Source organism: Balearica regulorum, chromosome 4 (assembly GCF_011004875.1).
Source record: "Balearica regulorum gibbericeps isolate bBalReg1 chromosome 4, bBalReg1.pri, whole genome shotgun sequence".
Classification (NCBI taxonomy): Eukaryota; Metazoa; Chordata; class Aves; order Gruiformes; family Gruidae; genus Balearica; species Balearica regulorum.
In genome coordinates, this window is record NC_046187.1 from 80549399 (window position 1) to 80569606 (window position 20208).

The 20208-nt window shown below is 55.3% G+C and overlaps 2 protein-coding genes across 3 annotated transcripts; both read right to left on the reverse strand.

Moving 5' to 3' along the window:
- Positions 1-127: 127 nt before the first annotated feature.
- Positions 128-8230, reverse strand: SMYD5 (SMYD family member 5). Of its 2 annotated transcripts, XM_075752840.1 has the most exons (13): positions 8093-8230; positions 7778-7886; positions 6932-7071; positions 6602-6723; positions 5817-5886; positions 5277-5381; positions 4798-4860; positions 4505-4575; positions 4113-4219; positions 3483-3539; positions 2523-2617; positions 2190-2260; positions 128-1605 (listed from the first exon to the last, which is right to left on the reverse strand). In XM_075752840.1, exons 1-13 carry the CDS (start codon positions 8204-8206, stop codon positions 1467-1469), a joined length of 1263 nt encoding a protein of 420 aa, XP_075608955.1. In that variant the 5' UTR covers positions 8207-8230; the 3' UTR covers positions 128-1466. The 2 variants fall into 2 exon arrangements, with proteins under 2 accessions (XP_075608955.1, XP_075608956.1); XM_075752841.1 differs by lacking the exon at positions 6602-6723.
- Positions 8231-11549: 3319 nt separating this feature from the next.
- Positions 11550-12776, reverse strand: LOC104629240 (homeobox protein not2). The gene is made up of 2 exons (XM_010307615.2): positions 12576-12776; positions 11550-11708 (listed from the first exon to the last, which is right to left on the reverse strand). The coding sequence occupies exons 1-2, from the start codon at positions 12705-12707 to the stop codon at positions 11550-11552; spliced, it is 291 nt and encodes a 96-aa protein (XP_010305917.2). The 5' UTR covers positions 12708-12776.
- Positions 12777-20208: the final 7432 nt, after the last annotated feature.

Sequence of the window (20208 nt, forward strand, 5' to 3'; positions counted from 1 at the left end):
GACCTCGGTGGGCATCTATTCCCTCGTCCCCAGAGCTCCCCATCCCCGCTGGGACCAGCCCCCAGATCGTAACCCTCGTCTCTGCGCTTGCCCCCCCTCCAGTTTAGCAGTACAAACGACACAGCCGTGCTTCTCGCCGGTCTCGGTTTATTACGGACACTGAAGGGCAGGCGGCCCCAGGGCGGCTGGGGACGAGCAGTGGGGTGCAGGGCTGGTGGCGGCGGTAGTGTCAGAGGTGCCCAGCTACAGCATCGCCCTCGGTCCCGCAATCCAGCTGCCGCGGGCTCAAAGGAAGCAGCGTCAGGAAAACAGCTCCCCAAAATCCAAGAGAGGAGGAAAATACCCCAACCTGCTGCCTGCCTGTTGCTTGGAGCTGCCTCCTACCCTCCAGCTGTGCAGGCTGCAGATGGGGACACCCCTCGGGGGTGGCTGGCAGCGTGGAACGGATGACAACACTCAGCTGACGGTGACATGTCCGTGGTGGGCCCGTTAAGCTCGGTGTGGGGAAGCACGCAGCACCACGCTGCTTCCCTGGCCACGGCGGCTCCCTCCTGAAGCAGCCTGCAGCCAGATGGCCTGGCGGGATGGCTCGCTCTCTGCAAAACCCAAAATGGTTTTTTGGGTTTTGGATGGTGACTGCTTACGCAACACCATAGCCCGTGTCCGCTCTGGGCTGGCAGCAGCCTGGCCGTTCCCCCCTCCCCGAACAGCCCGGCAATTGCTGCACGGGGCTTTGCATTGTGTAAAGGACGGGGCCGAGGTGGGAGGAAGGTGCCCGCCAGGGTCGGCTCCACTCTTCCCGCTGGACTCTGGGATCTGAGCCACCCATAAGGTGTCTCTGTCCCACCCGCAAAATCATTTTGCCCCTTGCTGCTCGCCGAGCCAAGGCGTGGAATGGAGTATATATAAGGACCCCAGCTCCTTAGTGTGTAGATAGTGCTAATATAGACATTAAATAGTACCCCTCGTGCACAAACACACGTACGCGCACACACACGTTCCCCTCGTCCCTGTGGGGTAGGAAAGGACATGCTCCTCCGCATCCACGGCCGGCACAGACACAGCAGAGCAGCCTTGGAGGCGGCTGCAGGGCGACCACCGTGACGTGACATCCCAGGGGCTGACTGGACCCCGCTCTCCTCCAGCCCCCCCCTGCAAGCGCCAGCCAGCCCCTCCGGGGACCGGGATGCGGCAGGGGGCCAGCGGCTCGTGGCCTGTCCTCACAGGGAGGATGGGGACGGCCTGACGCACACACACACACACGCACAGCGCACAAGAAGGACAGGCGGGAGCAGGGCCTGCCTCCGGCTCCCCCGCTGCCCCACTCTGCCAGACCTCTGCACCCACCACGGATACGTGGCCTCCCACCCGACCCCACAACACAACCCTGTTTCTAGTATTAAAGCTGCTGCCTCTCGGAGGAACCCCCCCCATCCCTTTCCCTTTCCTCTCGCCCGGGGCCAGGATCAAACGTCAGTCATCTCATCCTCCAGCTCAGCATCATCTGTCTCCCCTTCGCCCTCCTCCTCTTCGTCAGATGTCACATCAGCATCGTCGGCTTGCACTAGGCACTTGGGACACGAGCAGGTAAACAAGTAGTTCTCCCTGGAAAAAGGAAAAGGAGGAGGAGGAGCGATGGTGTTGAGACAGGCACAACCCCAACACTGCTGCTGGGCAGGGGGTCGGGCACAGAGCAGCCAGGAAGGGGCTAAATATGTTAAACCTGGGGGATTTTGGGTTCCATCATGCTGGGCTCAGGTGGGACGGAGGTAGTCTGGGTGGAGAGGGGGATTTCTCAGCCCTGCAGGGGTGATGGGACACAGGGATGGTGACCATCAGAGGGAATCCCTACCCTTGAAGGGCAGGGAAGGAAAAGGAAGGTGGGTTGGGATAGCCAGGCCTTGCAGGAGCAAACTGCAGGGCGGTGCAAGCCTGCAGAGAGAGAGGGGGAGCCCAAATCCCCAGTCCCTCAGGCTACAACATGTAAGAAGGGACTGCAAGGACCTCAAAGCACCAAAAGCACCACATGCTACGTGCACACCCTGCCACAAGCATGCTGGCTTGCACACCAGCCTGGGCACAACCACACGCAGGGCACACGCAGGGCCCCGAGGCGGGGACACAGCCCAGACTGACTGAGGGTGCAAAGGGGTGCCGTGTCCCCCTGGGTTCCTCCAAGCAGCCCCTACCTGAGTATCTTGTTGCGGCTGTGTCTGCTCCGCTCCCTCTGACAGCAGTCTAAATAACTGATGCAGATTTCCTGTGAGCAAAGAGAAACAGGCTGGGCTGAGAATTACTTCCCACGAACCCAAAGCAGCAGGATTTGTACCAGTCCCTCTCAAAGTCAAGCAGAAACACAGGGTCTGGCAGCCCCTACGTGGGATGAGGCGTGAATTCCTCTGCCAGGACAACACAAGACACAGGAGGCACGGGGCTGGGGTCTGTGGGGGATGTAGGGGACACAGGGACCCTCTGCCAAGGTGCGATGCCACCCCAGGTCCATCCGGGCCCCGCTGTCGTACCTCTCCTGCTTCGATGTCCTCCAGAGCCGTCAGATGCAGAAGAAAGTTGTTTTCTGGGAAGGATGTCTCAGCATTGGGGATGCAGCTGTGGTTACCTACAGGGAAGATGGGACGCAGCTGTGAGGGCATCTCCAGAGGAAGGGGAAGGCAGAGGCAGGGTCAGAGACCCCAGACAGCCCACAGTGCTTGTGCCTGCCCTTCTGCACGGCCCAGGCGTGTGGGAGCCAGTGCCTTCAACTGGGAGGGCTGCGGCCTGGCTAAGGATAAGACAGCACGACGCTGTGGCCACCCAAGCGGCCTCAGTGACACCAGCAAGACACCCTCCACTCGCACTGGGGACTACGGGGTCTGGTAGAGCAGGGTGCAGGGCCAGGGCTCCCTTAGACCCACAAAAGTCACTCAGAGCGAGCTGTCCTGGATGAACCCCAGGAATGCACAGCACCACCTCTGCCTCCAGGTGCTGAAGGAAGGATGCACAGGGCAGCACTTATTCCCCACCTCCCAGCTCTCCCAGCAGCCAGTCCCCAGGCCCTGCTCATCCCCACTCTGTGGTTAATGCTTAGGAGAGAAAGAAGACAACTCTGGGTGCTGGGACATCCTCTCCTCCATCCCCATGGCCTGGCCAAGAAAGGCTCCCTCCCTTAATGGTCTGCCCAGCTCTGTTTTGCTCAGACACGATTGGAGATGGTCTCTTTGCCAACTGCATATGCCGCTCCCGAAGCCTGTGTCACATTTGAGTTCATTCAAGCCAGGACTGACCACGTCATAGCAAGACAAGATGCCAGGAGACCCCAAGAGAGCAGCCAGGCCTCAGGGTAGCACTCATCCCACCCCACCCCACCCATGGATGGGAAGCACAAACCCCTTTCTCCAAAAGCTTTTAGGAAGAATCGAGCCAGTCTAGCCCAGGACATTCCAGTCCTCGCTACTAGTTTTCCTCCCAGGCCTTGTGTTACTTACAGCAGCTCTGCAGCACGTAGAGACCCGATCCCTCGCAGTTGAGGAACTCTCCTGACTCTGCAGCACAGAGATGGGGTTTAGAGCTTTGCATGGGCCAGTCTGGCTCTTCCACACGCGCGGCTCAGCGCAAGCACAAAGGGATGTCTGTCAACGCTGAACGCACCCAGCCAGCGCTGCTTTGGGGGCTGGGTGCATGAGGGTGGTTCCCAAAGCACACTTCGCTCCCCACTGGGAAGGGACGGAGGACATGAAGAACTGCACCTCCAGTTCAAGTGTGCGCTCCCTGTCCTGTCCCTGTAGTCACACAGCTGCATCGGTCAAATAAGTGATAAACAGGTCTTTGAACACTCAGTGTAAATGGGACTTTTCTGCACAGGATCCCTCCAGATCAGCCCTCCAGCCATCCCGACCTGCCACAGGTCATGCTGCCCACAAACTTGGACCTGGCCACGTAGCGAGCCAAAGACAACAGACATGGCTCACATGGACCAGGGGAAGTGGGATCTCCCAGTCCCTGTGGGAACCTCGCCTGGTCCCTGAACACTGGGAGGAGAGTCCAGCAGCAGAAACCCCACCATGTCCTGTGAACAGAACTGCCTGGCGCTGCCCACGGTCGCTTCAGAGCCTCACCCTTCTCGATGTCCTTGTAGAGCTGGTCAATGAAGGCATCCAGCTCCTCTCGCTGCAGCATGGGGAGATCCAGCGCATCGCAAGCATGCACCCACTGGCTCAGAGAGCTGTTGGGAAGCAGAGGGATGCCATTACAGTCCCGCAGTGCTGTCGGCAAACGGTGGGACCTCGTAGGGGGGATCTAAGGGTTAAAGGCGGTGGCTCTGAGTGGCCAAGGTCTGGCAGAGGGACGCAAAAGGGCTGGACACAGCCAAGAAGAAGGACTGCTTTTAAGTTCACCTCTCAGTCCCCCTCTCTTATGTCTGAACCCAGGCAGTGGATTTACAGACTGTACATCCCCTCCATGCCACACCTCTGCTGCCCTGCAAGAAGCACCCAGACAGCCCCATTACCTTGTTCCTATGCCTTGGCCATTGGTCCCAACGAGGGCAAAGAGGGATCGAAAGCCTTCTGGAGTGAACCACTGCAGAAGGGAGATGAGAAAGCAGCTAAGCCCAGGCCAGCCTGCAGCAGCACCCCGCTCTGCAAATGTCTCAAATCCCACATGGAGCTTTGGGAGAAGCAAGGAACAGGTAGAGTCCCAGGGGAAGCCCTGGCCTTCGGGGCAGATGTGACCCAGGGGGACTGGCGCCAAGCGGAGGGTCCCGCCATGCTCCTGGGCTAGTCGGCAGGCAGCTTGACTCACCCTGCTGAGATGTTCATCGTAAAGGGCTTCGGTGAAGAGCAACCGCAGCAGCTCCAGCTGGCCCTGGCAGAATACGGCAACACCATCAGGGTTGGGAGATGCCGTTGGCAATCAGACCCAGGCTGACGGCTGAGCCCAGCACGAGCTAGAAGGCTCAGGAGTCAGGCTCCTCGTCCTTCCCTGCAAGGCTGGAGGCTGCTGCAGCAGCAAAAGCCACCCTATGTCCCATCTCACAGCAGAAGCATCTCCACCACAGGAACGAGCAGCGTGTCCCACTGAAGCACCACAAGCCCAAAGCCCTCTAAGCAACCCATTTCCTCTCTGTCAGGTCAGCCAGCCCCTAATGGCGGGCTTTGCGCCCCCACTTTGAGCTTGGGATTTCCAGCATCTCCCATCCCAGCTGTAACAGGGCCCCATGGGCTCGCAGACACAGGCAGGGAGAGTGCAGGCTCAGGGATTCAACACATCCAGGCCCTTACCTTAAATTTGTCCCCCAGCAGCTTGTGCACAATCTCCTCTTCTTCATTTGCTGTCTTACTGCAGAACTGGGAGAAGGTCTTGATCCACCACTCCTTGTCTTTAGCCTGACAAAGGAATCAAGCAAAGACAATGCACCGACACCCCCTTCCTCCCCAGCCAGGAGAGAGCAAGGACAGGACGAGCCCCACTGAGCTCAGAGGTACCCAGCCTGCTATCAGGAACCACCAGAAGCAGCGGCATGGTGGTAGTTTATTGTCAGAGTAAATACTGACAAAGCCAGGCCAAAGAAACAGAGCCAAAGGAAAGGTTCAGTTCTGGCTAACTATTTTGGTATGGAAAATAAAAGACATGCTTGGCTCAGGACATAGGAACCCCCTTTGCTGCCTGCTGTCTCCATAACCAGGGACCACTAGACAGTGAAATCTACTCAAGCAGGATCCCACCAGTCACTAGAAAAGAGATCACTCCTTGGGAATAACAGCCACAACGGGACGAAGAAACCACGCACCAGCCGCTGTGGCTCTGAACTGCAGACCTACCTGTCTGACGGTGGCGACCATTCGGGCCATCAACATGATGCTGGAAGTCTCTGGTGGATAATGCATGTTTCTGGGGGACAAGAATGGAGGAAAGAGATGAGTGGATCAGTGCTGGTATGGAAGTAAAAAGCTGGAGGGAGGCAGAGGCATCTCCCATCCATGTGGTCAGACCCGCACTCATCTGTCACACTGAGGCAGCCAGTGCAGCTTTGCTGATCCAGCACTGCTGAGGGCGAGGAGAAACCTGCACCCACCTGCCGGCTCTGAGCATACAAATAATCCCCTACATTCCTCTTACACTAGAGCCTGGGTCCCACACAAAGCCCAGGACTGCAGCGAGAGCTGGGGTTTGTGACAAACTTTGGGTCAGGGATGTTGTTTCTCCCCTCTGCGCCCATTTTGCCATCTGCAAGCAGGGACAGCAATTTAGGTACCCGCAGGGGTGCTACGGGAGCATCTCGCAGAGCCTGGAGATCTGCAGGACCACTACAAAATTGCAGGAGTGAGGGATGCGCGGCTCAGTGCTTTGTAGCTCTTTACTAGGAGAAAAATAAGAACTTCTCAGCCATGTGTCCAAACCCTTGCACTGCCAACACAAATTCACCTGCTGCCCAACAAGCAGGTAAAGCCGGGCAGCGTCCCACGGCCATCACCACCCTCCAGCCACCCCATGCAGGGATGCAAAGCAAGGACAGTCCTCAGCCCTGGTCCCAGGCAGCATCGCCCAGCCCAGGAGAGCCACCTCCTCTGCCCATGCAGCAACAGGCAGGTGGTCGGTCCCCTACCTCCATGCCTCCTGCAGCTTGTTGAGGGGGTGCGTGGGGTCGTCACGGGACGGGCCAAGGCAGAGGACCTGGTGGTACTGCTCCAAAGCGGCCTGCCTGCATTCAGCACTGCAGTACGTCACCTAGAGCGAGGGGCACAGTGCCCGGCATTGGCTACGGCAGCAGGAAAAGGGGGTCCTAGGCCCATCTGTGTCCCCTCCCTGACCATCTAAGCCCCAGCTCTTTAGCCATCGCGATGCAGAAGGGAAAGGCAGCGCAAATGCCTAGCTAGATGCTGTACAGGAGTCAGCAATCCCAACAAGGCCACGGTCCCTCCCGGCAGCCCCATACCTGGCAGCGGGGACACTGCTGGTGCAGGTCTTTCCGGATGCTGCACTGCTCCGGGTGAGGCAGCACCAGCGAGCTCTTCCCCAGCAGCCGCTGGGCATTTTCCTCCGCCGTCTCCAAAGCCCGCAGGCAGTGATCGCAGGCTGTGGGGAGACAGGACGGATGGGTGCCACACCGAGACCACAGCATTCGAAAAGGAAAGGAGCCAGAGACCAGGGCAAGACAGTGTGACTGGTACCAACACCATCGGAGAGGACCATCTCCCAGCTGGAGGCACCAGTCTCTTACCACTCCCTCCATAGGAAGGACAATTTCTGCTCCAATTTCAACACCCCACCCCAGCCCTCATCTGCTGCCCTATAACGCTGGGAAGTGTTTAAGGGCCGTATGATGGCAAGCACCCCAATGTCGCTGACCCATGATGGAGCACAGCAGAGTCTAGGCAGAACAAAAAAAAGTTTAAAATCCTGTTCTTACAACCCTTGTTTTTTATTCTGACACCTCTGGAGAGTGCTGGCACCTTTACAGGCTGTACCCTGCTGTGGTGAGACTAGGATAGGACCCACACCACTAAGAAAATCGGGGTTCCCACACAGACGGTGCCCAAGGGTGGCACATGGTGCTTCCCACCAGGGCTGATGGAAGTCACCATCCCTCAAACGACACCAACATCTTCAACTTCTCAACTGTTTGCTCAGCACAGAGGCAGAAACAGGAGCAGGGCCACCTTCCTGGTCATGCTGAGACAAACTCAAGCCCTTTCCCTGAAAACCAGGCAGGTCCTTCGGGACCCACAGTCACCTCTCCGGGGCAGGTGATGGGGACGTGCCACCACTGCCAGCCACTCACCTCGGTAGTTGTACAGGGCGTTCCATAGGAACTGGGACGACACCACCGGCCTCTCCACGAAGACGGTCTCTCCTTTGCGGATGTTCTTGGTGGCGAACAAGCCTTTTCCCTGCCGAGGGAGAGGCGTGGGTCAGGGCACGCACCCGAAGCCGAAACACACCCCGAGGCTGAGGGTACATCCCCCGCCCAGCCTGAGGGGAGGCTGCTGGGCTTTTACCTCCCTTTTCCCCCCAAAATCGGCTCTGCCGCAGCGTGAGGGAAGGGAAGAACTCCCGCAGCGGGAAGGGGGGGACCAGCCGGCACCGCCGGACTCACCTTAGCGCTACTGATGAACCGCGCCTCCGCGGCGGCCGCGGCTGCGGCCCCGGCCCCAGCCCCGGCGCGGCTCCCCGGCACGGCGCCGCACACATCCCCCGCCGCAGCGGCCATCTTCGGGCGGCGACTTCCCAGCTCTGACCCGCCGGGGGCGGGCAGCGTCTCTTCCTCTTCCTCCTCCGCCCCCCTTACCCGCCGCCCCGTACGAAGATGGCTGCCACCCCCAGCTCCGGGGTCCGCGCCCGCCATCACATACCGCCCCCCCTCCAGCCCCGGTGCGGGCGGGGGCCGGCGGCCATCTTAGCCCTCCCCTCAGCCCACCGCCAGCCTCAAAAAACACCGCCAAAAAGCCCCGAAACGGGGCTGCGGCGCTTCCACAGCCACTCAGAAACCAGACAGGAGTTTTGCTGCCTCTCCCCTATTAATTATTATTATTTTTAACGGTACAGCCGGGGGGGGGGGGGTGGGGGAATAGCCTTCATATCCCTCTCAGGTGGGAATGCTACGTACCCCCTCGCAGGGTGAGACAGTTTCCAGCTGCCCCTGTGCATTCAAGACTGGCCCAGCTTTTGCAAAAAAACCTTTCAAAACACGCTAACGTGGCCCTTGCACCCTCGCTGCCTCCTGCTAGGTTGTCCGCAAACGCCTAAAATCCACCAAAACGTGTGTTTAGTTATATTTACTAATTCACACCGGTGCTGCCAGTGCCCATTCAGACTCAGTCCCGCTCTCCATCAACCAGGTGGCTGCAACGGGTTTGGGAATGTGGGACGATTTCATATTCGGGGCGTTTTGGGGTGTTTTGGAGTCACTAGATGTCACTGTCGGCTCGTGGCGGGGATGCGACACCGGTTGGTAAAGCTGTGCTGGGTGGATTACTGGATCTGGCCACCTCCACACCCAGGCCAGCAGCCCATGCAGAAACATGGCCACAGGGCAGGACACCTCCCCGGCCACCCAGCCAGTGACAAGGGACAGACAAACTGCCTGGGACACGTTCCCCATCTGTATTTTGGGGTCTGGCCCCGGTGAACCCAGCAGCAGGCAGTGCAGGGCACTGCTCTACCACACAATGCCCATCCAAGGGGTCTACAAGGATCTAGACACGGGTGGAGCCATGCTACCTTATGACTCCTATTTCAATTACATCTTCATCCTAACAGTAGGAAGACTAGTCATTATTGTAATAACAGCATTGCATGGCCTGTTTTTCTAAGGTTTTGGTGCTAAGTGGTGAGGCGTTTCACCCATCGAGCATCAGCAACGCTTCAAACTGTCCTCCATATCTCTCAACCAGCCCCAGTGCTCACAACATTAATGCAAAGTATTTTTAAAGCTGGGCTGGGATGGCTTCTGCTTCTCTTGTTTGCAGAGCACAGAGCCTTGGCTTCAGTTTGCTGAAGCATCATCAGAGCAGGAGCTGTACAAGTTTGGCCGCATCCGCCTGCAGACAGGTCCTTCTTCTCCCAGAGCAGCAGTCTGCACCCAAGCACCCCATGCTAACCAGACGTTACATTTCTTACTATAAATGTAGTTTTCTCTCTACAGGAACTGGCCCAGAGATAATAACTCGTGGTGTCTACTTTCACCCATGATATGGGGTCATCAATCGATTTCCAAAACCACTTCTTTTTTAGCATTTTATTTTGTCCAAAACAGCTTATTAAGAAAAATAAACTCAAACTTTTGGGAAGGATGAAAATACATTGTGATTTATTTTTTTTAATAATTTCAATTAAAAATTAAAAAGAGAGTAGTTGGAAATGTGTTTCCCTCCTGATTTTTTGACACAAGTTTTCAGCTGATCTGTTTAAAAGCTGGTTTTGCTCCATTCCAGATGTTCAAGCTTGAGACGAGTGCACAGGTTTACCAGCAAACGCACAATTGTTGGGGGGAAAAAACCCTGCTTTCATATTTGTATTGGCATGTCCAGAATGAAAACGTGTGAGAAGAAATCACCCTTTCAAGAAGGATCACCATTTTGTGACTTCTGTTGGAAAGCAGATGTTACATTTTGACAACAGGGGTCCTAGGAGGAAGAAAAGGTGCATTTTTGTTTTCTCCTTTCTTTTACTCCATTTCCTCAGAAATACAGAGAAAACTGTACCCAGCAAAAAGGATGGATGGAGGGATGGATGGATGACCCATCCCTGGCAGCTGTGGGGCAAGAAGCCATTGGTTGTCAGAAGCCCAACACTGCCTCCCCCCAGACAGTCCCATCTCTTTTTTAAACACACTAGATTTTGATTAAAAAGCAAAGCGAATAAATAAGTGACACTTATTAAAGGGAAAAAAAAAAGTTATTTCTATAAATAACAATATAAGAGTAAAGTGATATGCAGTGTTGTGGGTCAGAAAGAGACACAATAAATTATCCTGAGCTGGCGGGATGTGGTGCCTGGTACCCTGGGCAGACCTGGGAAGGCAAGGTGACAGCCTGGCCTAAGAGCCCTGAGCCACTAACACGCAGATGGGGAGGGTCGAGTACTTAGTCCTGACCCCCGAAGCCCTCCCACCCACCAGAAACACAACCGCTAACCACATCGGGTGCTTACAGATGTGCTCACCGAACACTCCAGGTGCCGTTTCCCATGGCACCTGGATGTATAATGAGGAGAGAACAGAGCGACTGCCGGCTGGGCCAGAACCGGCACATCTGGACAAGGGGCAGGGGGTCGTCTGAAGCACCAGAGGTGTTGGAAAGCTGCCTTTTTATAACAGCCCCAGTCCCCTCGGCCAGCCCCAGTCCCTCATTCTCTGCTGCAGCAGCACTGGCGAAGTAAGGCAATGCCAGAAAGCAGAGACACCCACCGGGTTCTGACCTCCGGGTTTGGGAAGCCAAAACAAAGGCACAAAAACACCAAGGCACAGGACAAGAGGAGGGGCAGGATCAGACACTGTTCATCTTGTTCATCTTATTGCAAGAGCAATGATACCCTCTGCGGGTGGGAGCAAAGGGCTTTCCAATTTTCTTTTTTTTTTTTTTTTTTTGGGAGGAGTCAAGTTAACCAGGAAAAACAATCAGGGTCGATTCTCCTCCCAGCACAGGTCTCCCTCCTAGGAGCACGCAGCCATACGCAAGCGACCCCATATTCAAACACCCTTATGCTCACAGCCGTCAGAGACACAGTCTGATCGTCACCCCAGCCTCTCTGCTGGAAACTGTTTGTCTGTCCTGATGCTTCAGGAGCAAAGAGGAGATCACGTGCCTTGCCACAGCTATGGCAAGGACAACTGGCCTGGTGATGAAGCCCCAGGAATTACAGCACCAACCAATATTTGGGGGGTTCCTCCCAGCCAGCTGCAGTTTAGTCCTGTAGCTCCAACTCTCAGATCAAGAGCGTAATGTCTCGCTTGGAGCAAAGCAGCACAGACGTGCCTGCATCCCCGGTATCTCCACCAAGCAGACATGGCTCAAAAAACAGTGGCAGCTGAATCTCATCTTTGAACAAGCTGTTCAAAGCTCAACATCCACAGTGTCCTCCTCGTGGTCCTTGATGTCCGTCGAGTCCGCGGTGGCAGGCTGTATCACCCCAAACTGCGACAGCTTTGCCGCCTTCTGTTCCATGCTCTGCTTCCTCCATTTGATCCTCCGGTTCTGGAACCAGACTTTCACCTAGCAGGAAAATGGCACGACACCTTAACCCAAGGTCTCCACGAGCCCCTTGCCAATGGTGGCCATTGCCACATGTTTCCGAGGCATATGTCCCCAGAAAGCAGAGTCCCTTAAAGAGGGGGACATGCCCCTTCTCTGCTGGGGGCACAGGGTGTGTGCGCAGGAGGTGACACTACGGAGGGCAGAGTGGTGCTGGGAGAAAGGACCAGGGGAGAGAGGGACACAACTGCACAGAGGAGGTTCTGCCCAGGGGAGTGAAGGAGGTGCCTCCCCTAGCTCCCACAAGCCACTGAACCCATCCCCAGGACCACGGCTGCCAGGGGCAGGATGAGACACCCACCTACCCCTTGCCCCCTGTGCTGTTGACACCCTCCCTGACCCCCCAGAACCGCCCTTGCTTCACTCCCCCTTTTCCCCAGCTGAATCTGAATTCTACCACGGAAGATCACGTGGCTCCTCCTTTCCACAACAAATAAGCAGCTTGCAGTGGGAGGGGCAGAAACATACTGGGAAGAGCAGAAAAAATTTAGATCCAGTGTCATAAAAAGACACTTAAAGCATAAACTGTTGGTAGAGGATCACAACAATGTAGATACATTAGTCCAACCCAGCTTGAACTCTAAAGCAAGCAGGCTTGTGCTCCTAGATGCTTTTTGTTCCACTTCATGGATTAAGAAAAGGATGTTCTTATTCATAAACCACCTAAACCTATCTTGCATCCCTCCAGGCACGTGGCTTCAATGTTTTGCAGGAGGGAGTCCCACGGGTCACGTCTTCCTCCTGTTGCACTTCACGGCAGGGGAAGCACCACAGACCAAACCCAGATGCCGGATCTATGCCGCCATCCCCAGCTCCCCCATTTCTTACCTGAGTCTCTGTGAGATGCAGAGTTGCAGCCAGGTCTACTCGTTCTGTGCCCACCATGTACTGCTGCTTGAGGAACTCTTGCTCCAGCCGCTCCAGCTGCTCCGGTTTGAAAACCGTGCGGACCCTCTTCATCTTGCAGGGCCCCCCAGACCTCCAAGTCACAGCAGGACCCAGCGAGTTGGCCCCTACACAGTGAGACAACTCCAGCCCTGCAAGAAAGAAGCAGCGATTGAAGGGGTCTGCACGTTTGAGGCCGTTCCTCCAGCCCTGTTGATGTGCCAAACCCAGCTCGCTTCAGCTGCAGCTGAAATCCAAGTGCAGCTGCTCTATGCAATAAAGGGGCTGGGAGAAAGTAGCACCAAAAAGAAGAGCAGGGATGTTCCTGCTTTGTCCCTACCTAGATAATCTCATCTAGGCTTCCTTTCCCACAAAAGGTTGGACTGGATGATGTTTCGAGGTCTCTTCCAACCTATTCTATGATCCTACCTGCAGGTACAACCTAGAACAGTCCTGGACGTGCAGCCAGACCCAAAGAAGTCAGCACTCAATGAGGTGACAGGGTTTGATCTCCATCTGTACAGAATCCTTGTAACAGGATAATAAAGTCCATCAAGAGCTGCTGAACACAAAAACCCCACCTCCTTCTCAAGAAGCCCCTAATCACAAATACCTAAAGCTTAGGGGAATTTAGCCCACACTGGCCCCCGCTTTCACCCTTCCCTTGGCACCCGCGGTCAGCCCATGCCCAGGAGAAAATGCTGAAGCTGGCAGCCTGCCTTGGTGAAGACAAGAGTCACCAGCCCTTGTGCAGGTCCTCATCCTGGACTTTAGTCCTTTGGTCTCAGTAGGTTCAACTGATCCATCCAGTTCCTCATGTGCAGAGGCATTAGCAGGACTAACAAGTGGATCTGGTCTCAGTCTCCTATCTAGCTGTGGCCTGATGATAACCATAATTACCTAATTAACATACAATACACCACCAGCACGGTCACAGGACCAGCCGGCACCAGCCTAAGAGCCGTGCTGTCTCTGGTTTCCAAAGCCCTCACTCATCCTGCCAGCACAGACTGCGCTCATCCACACACATCTCCACGTCTGCGTGTGGTTCTGCAGTTACGACGGGCACAGCGTAGACTTTGCACCTCTGAGTGTGATGCGCTGGAAGGACAGTGGGGCCCCTCCTGCTCGATGCCAAAAGCTTCTGGATCAGAACTCAGCTCCTCAGTCCCAAAAAGACTCCAGGCATTGGACCTGCCTGCAGCAGTGAGACCGCTGGGTGCCACCAGAACACCTCCATGTATCAACGTACGGTCGGGAAGGTATTAGGAACCAGATGGTAAGTCTGATGGTGCCTCAGCTTCTGTCCTGCCGACACCCAGGCTCACGCTTAGTAAGAACCCACCAGTGCGACCAACGGGACTTTTCTGGGTGGAAAGCATCGCACGCCGTACGCATTTGCAGGATCGGGCATTAACGCTCCCCACCCACCGCTGCTGTTCTGAAATCTCAGCCCCGGGGCAACGCGACCCGTCGCAGACCAGCTCTGCCTTGAGCAGAGGTTGGGCTCAGCAGCCCGCAGAGGTCCCTGGGCCGCAGTCATCGCACACCGACACCGGGGTACAGCAACAGCGGCCACGAGGGACGGTGGACTGTTGCGATATATCGTGGCAAGCCAAGTTTCCTTAACTTTTACGGAAATACTGTACATAATGACACCGATTCGCACCCGCTACTTATGTCTCCTTTAATGACTGCTGTCACGTTCTCCAGGTACAAACAGGCACCTTGACCTACTTCGGTTCATTAATTGGGTGTAAGTTCTGCGCATGTTTAAGGATTTGTGGGATGGAGACCTGACAGCTTAACAGCTGTAATTGCACTTAAAACTGTTTTCATCGTTAAAATAATTTCACCTGTCACATTTTTTTCTATTTCAATACTGGGATAATAGCAAGTGTAATTTCAAACATGAAATACTTTGTGGAAATAGCTTTGCAAATTGTTTAACTAACTATATTTTCATATCCGTGTACTTGACATAATACATAGATTAACACACAACTATGCAGATGCTGTCTCGTAAAAGAAATTAAATATATTAAATAGTTATGTGAAACAGTTAAAAAAAGATCAAGAGTAGCAAATACTTTTGGTATCTGAGTATTGTAGCTATTAGGATCAAATCAAGAGTTCCCAGTAGAAGTAAAGTATGTGCTTGGCTGCAGGTTGTGCCTGGGCAGTGAGGAGATCTGGCTCTGAATGCTAAAAAGATATTTAAATTTCAATAAAAGTAAGCTGTTTCGAGTAGAGGCATTTTGTTAAAACAAACGAGCTAATTTTGCTTATAAAGTTACAATACCCCTCGGTGAAAATACAGAGCGCCTGATGGAATCATCCACCACCACTGTGTAAATTTTTCCCCACGGATCAACACCAAAAACCTTTTTCCTTAGGTGTTTTTGCACTAAAAATGCGTACAGTTTTTGGGGCCGGGCGCTGTGAAACACTCAGCGGTTTCATTTCTGCGAGTGGTCCCCGGGAGAGCAAAATTACAGACGGGCGAGGGTGGCTTTGGGAGAAGAGGGGACCCCACACATCAGCGAAGGGGTGCTGGCATGGGGAGAAATTAATTTGGGGGATGAGGTTTTGGGAAATGACAGCAGGTTTTCGCAGGCAGGATGAAAACACGGGCATTGCGGTGACCTGCTGGTACGTGAAAAGAGAAAGAAGTGCCAGTGTGTGCAAAGCAGCCCTTAAAGTGCAGGTGGGGGCACCCGTGGCCGTGGGGGCACTGTCCCTGCCCTGAACCCTGCCCGAAGGATGTAAATCCTGTCATCCGGCTCTCACTTCACCCCGTCTCTGTTTAGTGGTGGCGGTAAATGGCCAATATTAATTATCGATCGCTACAGAGGGGGGAAAATTAGTTAGGACATCCTTCCCCCTCCACTTCCCGCAGCCCCAACCAACTCCCCGCCTTGGGGGTCGGTCGAGAGGCCGCAGGCAACGAAACTACAGCCGGAGCGGGGCAAAAAAAGAGCCATTTTTGGTGACCCAAACGCCCTGGGGTGACACCAGCCCAGCGCCCTGTGGAAGGTCCCGCACCCCCCCCGCTGCGGAACCCCCGCCCGCACTCCCGCTTCCCTGCTCACCCGCCGGACACGCTCCCACGGTCACCCACGCACACCCACCCACGCGTGACAAACGGCAACACCCCTCACACACTCACACACACACACACACATACCCCACGCTCACCTGCACCGCCCCGCCCGGCCGCGGCACAGCCCCAGCCCCAGCCCCAGCCGCCCGGCAGCGGCCCCAGCCCCGGTCCCGGTCCCGGTCCCGGTCCCGGTCCCGGTCCCGGTCCCGGTCCCGGTCCCGCCGCGGACCAACGTGGGAGCGGCGGGGCGGAGGCGGCGGCGGCGGCGGCGGGGCCACGGCGCGGCGGTTCCCGGGCGAGGAGCGCTTCGATGTGGAAGGGGGTCTTGGGGGGCGGCGGGTCGGGCCGGGGGCGCGGCGGGCTGCGCAGCATGGCCGGGCCGGTGTGGCGGCCGCCGGGCCCCGCCGGCTTATATGGAGGGCGCGGTGGGCTGGGATGAGCCGCGCTCCTATGCAAAGCGGCGGCGGGGGGGCAGGGGGGCTGCCCCCACCCCCGGTGGCCTGCAGCGGCACCCCCACGGACACCCCTTCTTCCCCACCGACACCCCCACGGACACCTCCCCTTTCCTACCCACACCTCTCCTTCCAAACCAGCTCCTCCACCGACACCCCTCCTTACACCCCGCACCCCCACGGACACCTTTCCTTCCCTGCCAGCTCCTCCACTGACCCCCACCGGGACACCCGCATCTTCCCCCGCAGGCACCCGTGCTCCTTCCCCACGGACCCCCACACCAACACTTGCTCCTTCCCCATGGACACCCCCACTGACACCCTCACCTTCCCCACACACACCCACACTGACATCAGCTCCTTCCCCACAGACACCCGCACCGCTCCTTCCCCTTGGACACCTACTCCTACTCCATGGACACCCACACCAACACCCACTCCAGGCAGACACCCACGTGGACCTTCCACTACAGACACCCTCTACCTTCCCCACGGCCAACTGCACCTTCCCCCCACAACCTGGCTGGCACCTTCACCTTCCCCCACGGACACCCCCACGGAAAGATACAGCTCCCAACCCCACGGACACCCACATGGACACCTGCACCTTCCCCCCCTCCCTGACACCCAAGCCCCCCTGACACCCAAAACCCCCCCAAGACCCCCACCTTCCCCCCAGGCCTCACAGGCACACCCGCACCATCCCCCCGGCCACACTCCTCAGGCCAGCCCACCCCTACCCGCTACCCACGGACACGGATGTACCCCGGGATCGGCTGTGCGAGCCCGTCCTGCCGCCGTGCCAAGGGGGAACGTGTCTGTGTGTGCCCGCTCGGGTGTGTCGGAGGGTGTACGTATATCTGGGATACGGGAAAAACACATCAGCAGCTCGCACAGCCTAAGAGGCGACTGAGCTGGGCAATTTAACTGTTCGTCTGGTTTGGGTGACGTGATGCCCATGTCATACCCCCGGAGCCAAGCGTGGGCCGATGGAGAGCTGCGGCTGGCACAGACACCTCGCCCAGATGTGAGCGTACTCAGCAGACACACAGGGATTCGCAAGCCCTGCGCACGCACGAACATTCCTGCTCACATCTCTGCAAGCACCGAATTTTCACCAAAGATTCACTCCAGCGTACGCAAACATGCAGAAATGCCCAGACCTGAGTCTCCGGGTTAATAAACACGGAGCAAAAATCCCCTGTGGCTTAACGACCCGGCATTAAACATCTCTGCGTGGACGGGCGAGCTGGCCGTATCCAGCAAACCCTGCCTTGAATCAGGGAGCTGTGCAATTTTCACACCTTTAAAGTTTCATTCCGCTGCTTGAGCTGTAGAAATAGATCTCATCATAAATGAGCATCTCTATGTTTTTAAGCATTTCAAAGCAAATGGAAATTATGGGAATGCGCGGGCAGGATTATCCCACTCCCGAGGAAGCACCCTGGTGATGGCTACGGGTACCTCGAGGAAGAGGATGCCCGCAGGAGACAAAAGAGTCCCTCAAGTTTGCCTTTAAAACACTTTTTTTTCCCTGCCGTTTAGCATCCTGTCTTCCACAGCAGCTTCAAAATAAGTGAATAAATACAGCTGCTGCTTTATTGCTCCTTATCCAAACAGCCAGCCCCAATCCTGCCGCTGTGTAACTATGTGCTTAATTGAAATCACACGTTCAAAGCTGGGCAAGTGCCGAACCCTCTCCCCCCCCCCCCAAAAAAAAAAGTCACTACTGAGAAAAAAAAGCCGCAGATTCACAGATTCACAGCTTCTGCCTTGCTTGCACAGAGGTTGTGTGGATTAAAATATGGGTGTCGTTATACAAGTTTTGGATTTGTTTTATTAAAAGCCTGTTAAATGTCTTAATTATTTTTCCTCTTTATAATAAGTCGTGACTGCGGCTGTAATTCCCGTGGAAAGAGATGTTGGGGATGTTCCGGTTATTGAGGGAGCAGCTTTACATTGCAGTTGTTGGGATGGGAGAGCTGATGGCAGGGCAGGGCGTTACGGTGAGATGCTGCTGGTAGGAAAGAGGGATGGACAGACGGACGGAGGGACAGACAGAGGGATGGACAGAGGGATGGACAGATGGATGGAGGGACAGACAGAGGGATGGACAGAGGGATGGACAGACAGAGGGATGGACAGACGGGCGGAGGGACAGACAGAGGGATGGACAGAGGGATGGACAGATGGATGGAGGGACAGAGGGATGGACAGAGGGATGGAGAGACAGAAGGATGGAGAGACAGGGATGGACAGATGGATGGAGGGACAGATGGATGGAGGGACAGAGGGATGGACAGAGACAGAGGGATGGACAGATGGATGGAGGGACAGAGGGATGGACGGACAGAGGGATGGACAGAGGGATGGACAGAGGGATGGACAGACAGAGGGACGAGCGACTGCCAAAACCACCGACTGACTTTTCCCTTTGGCTTCTCCCGCTCAACCGAATTCGCTGCCTAATGACGCGTCCTGTTTCCCATTAGCACTGTGTGCTCAGCTAATGCATTTCGGTTCAAAAGCTGGAAATTTTCACTCGCTGGTAATTACTTGGGAAATATAGCACCCAGCAGCCAGGCAGAGCGGGGCCCCCTGCCCGCCTCCCCCTGCCCGCGTGAGGTTCAACCACCGGCCCCATCCCCATCCCATCTGCTCCAGCAAAGGGGGGTCTTCCAGGAGTTGGGCAGGGGAGATGAAAGGATGGACCCTTGATCCTCTATTTTTTTTTGGGGGGGTGGGGGGGGTTTAGTGTGGGTGGGTTTATTATTTATTTTATTCCAGTTTTGTTTTTTCAAGAACGTAGAAAATAAAAGGGGAGGGGGAGTTTCTTAGGGGGATAGCAAAAAAAAAAAAAAAAATCCCAACAACAAAACAACAAAAAAAAGCCCCCAACCCTTTGTAAACATCGCCCCTGAGCAAAGGGAAGGGGGTGAAAAGCATTTCCTGATAACTCCATTAAAGAATGAGGCTGCATTAACATTCCAAGTACCTCGACAAGAGATGAAAGTGGGGAACTTGAGCTCAGCCTCTCCTTGCTCCAGATGTTATTATGGGCTCCCTGAAAGGTTTTTTTATTTCTTTTTTTTGCAAAGAGACAAAGATGTTGCCTACTTCAAACGGGGCTAATTGATGCTAATGACTATCAGATAGAGTGGGGGCCCTCATTCCCCCCTGCAAAAGGGAAAGAGAGAGTGCATTTTACAATCCCCTCATAGAAAACGCCCCACTCTTCAAACCAGGTTGGTGCTTTGGGGATTTTTCTTTCTCTCTAGCTGCTGCTTTTTCTCCTCCTCCACTCCCCCCCCCCCCTCCCCAATTCATCTTTTCTGTCCCCCTTCTTCTGGGCACCCCGCAGCTCTCACTTGTTTGCCCATGAGAAATTTCACACCTCGCCTCCATCGGTGGGGAGAGCCTGGTTCCATTTCCATCCTCTCTCCAAACCGCAAAACCATCCCAGCGGGCGAAAGAAGTGGCGGAAATTTCCCCAAACCCACAGCAAGCACACGTGAAAACGTGACAGGGATTTTGTGCATCTGTAATCCGGGGAGTGAGTCCTTCTGCAAGTGGGAAAACATCTTCTCGACCGAGAGCATCCCTTCAGTCGCATCCTATTAGGGAGAAGATGGGTCCCAGGGCTCCCGTTGTTGATTAGACAGGCGTGTGCTTGTGCTCATTAGGGTAACTAGCCCAGCACCACCAACCTAAGGAGTCTGAAATCACAAGCTCATGCTTTTTACTCTTAAAAAAAAAAAAAAATAAAATAAAATTGGCTTAAAAATGGGGTGCTGAACACCAACTTTAGCTTTTAGCTTTGTGTCAGATGTTTGCAGTCATTTCTCCGGTGATAACCCATAGTAATAAAAAACAATAATCCATAATCCAATGATAAAAAGACAATAGGGAACATCCCCAAATCACCTGGCTCCTGGAGCTGGTGATTTGCCCCTTCCCAAGCCAGATCCCACTGAATCCCACGGGGAGAGGGGAACAGGGCTTCATCTTCACTGCAAAAAGA

What these genes read in the sequence shown, in the direction of transcription:
- SMYD5 (XM_075752840.1), bottom strand. Translation starts at nt 8,206, where the DNA reads ATGGCCGCTGCGGCGGGGGATGTGTGCGGCGCCGTGCCGGGGAGCCGC. An exon ending in CGCCCTGTACAACTACCGAG is followed by an intron (nt 7,072 to 7,777) that starts GTGAGTGGCTGG and finishes GTCTCCCCACAG; the next exon opens with CCTGCGATCACTGCCTGCGG. An exon ending in AGCAGTGTCCCCGCTGCCAG is followed by an intron (nt 6,724 to 6,931) that starts GTATGGGGCTGC and finishes CCCTCGCTCTAG; the next exon opens with GTGACGTACTGCAGTGCTGA.
- LOC104629240 (XM_010307615.2), bottom strand. Translation starts at nt 12,707, where the DNA reads ATGAAGAGGGTCCGCACGGTTTTCAAACCGGAGCAGCTGGAGCGGCTG. An exon ending in TGCATCTCACAGAGACTCAG is followed by an intron (nt 11,709 to 12,575) that starts GTAAGAAATGGG and finishes TTTTCCTGCTAG; the next exon opens with GTGAAAGTCTGGTTCCAGAA.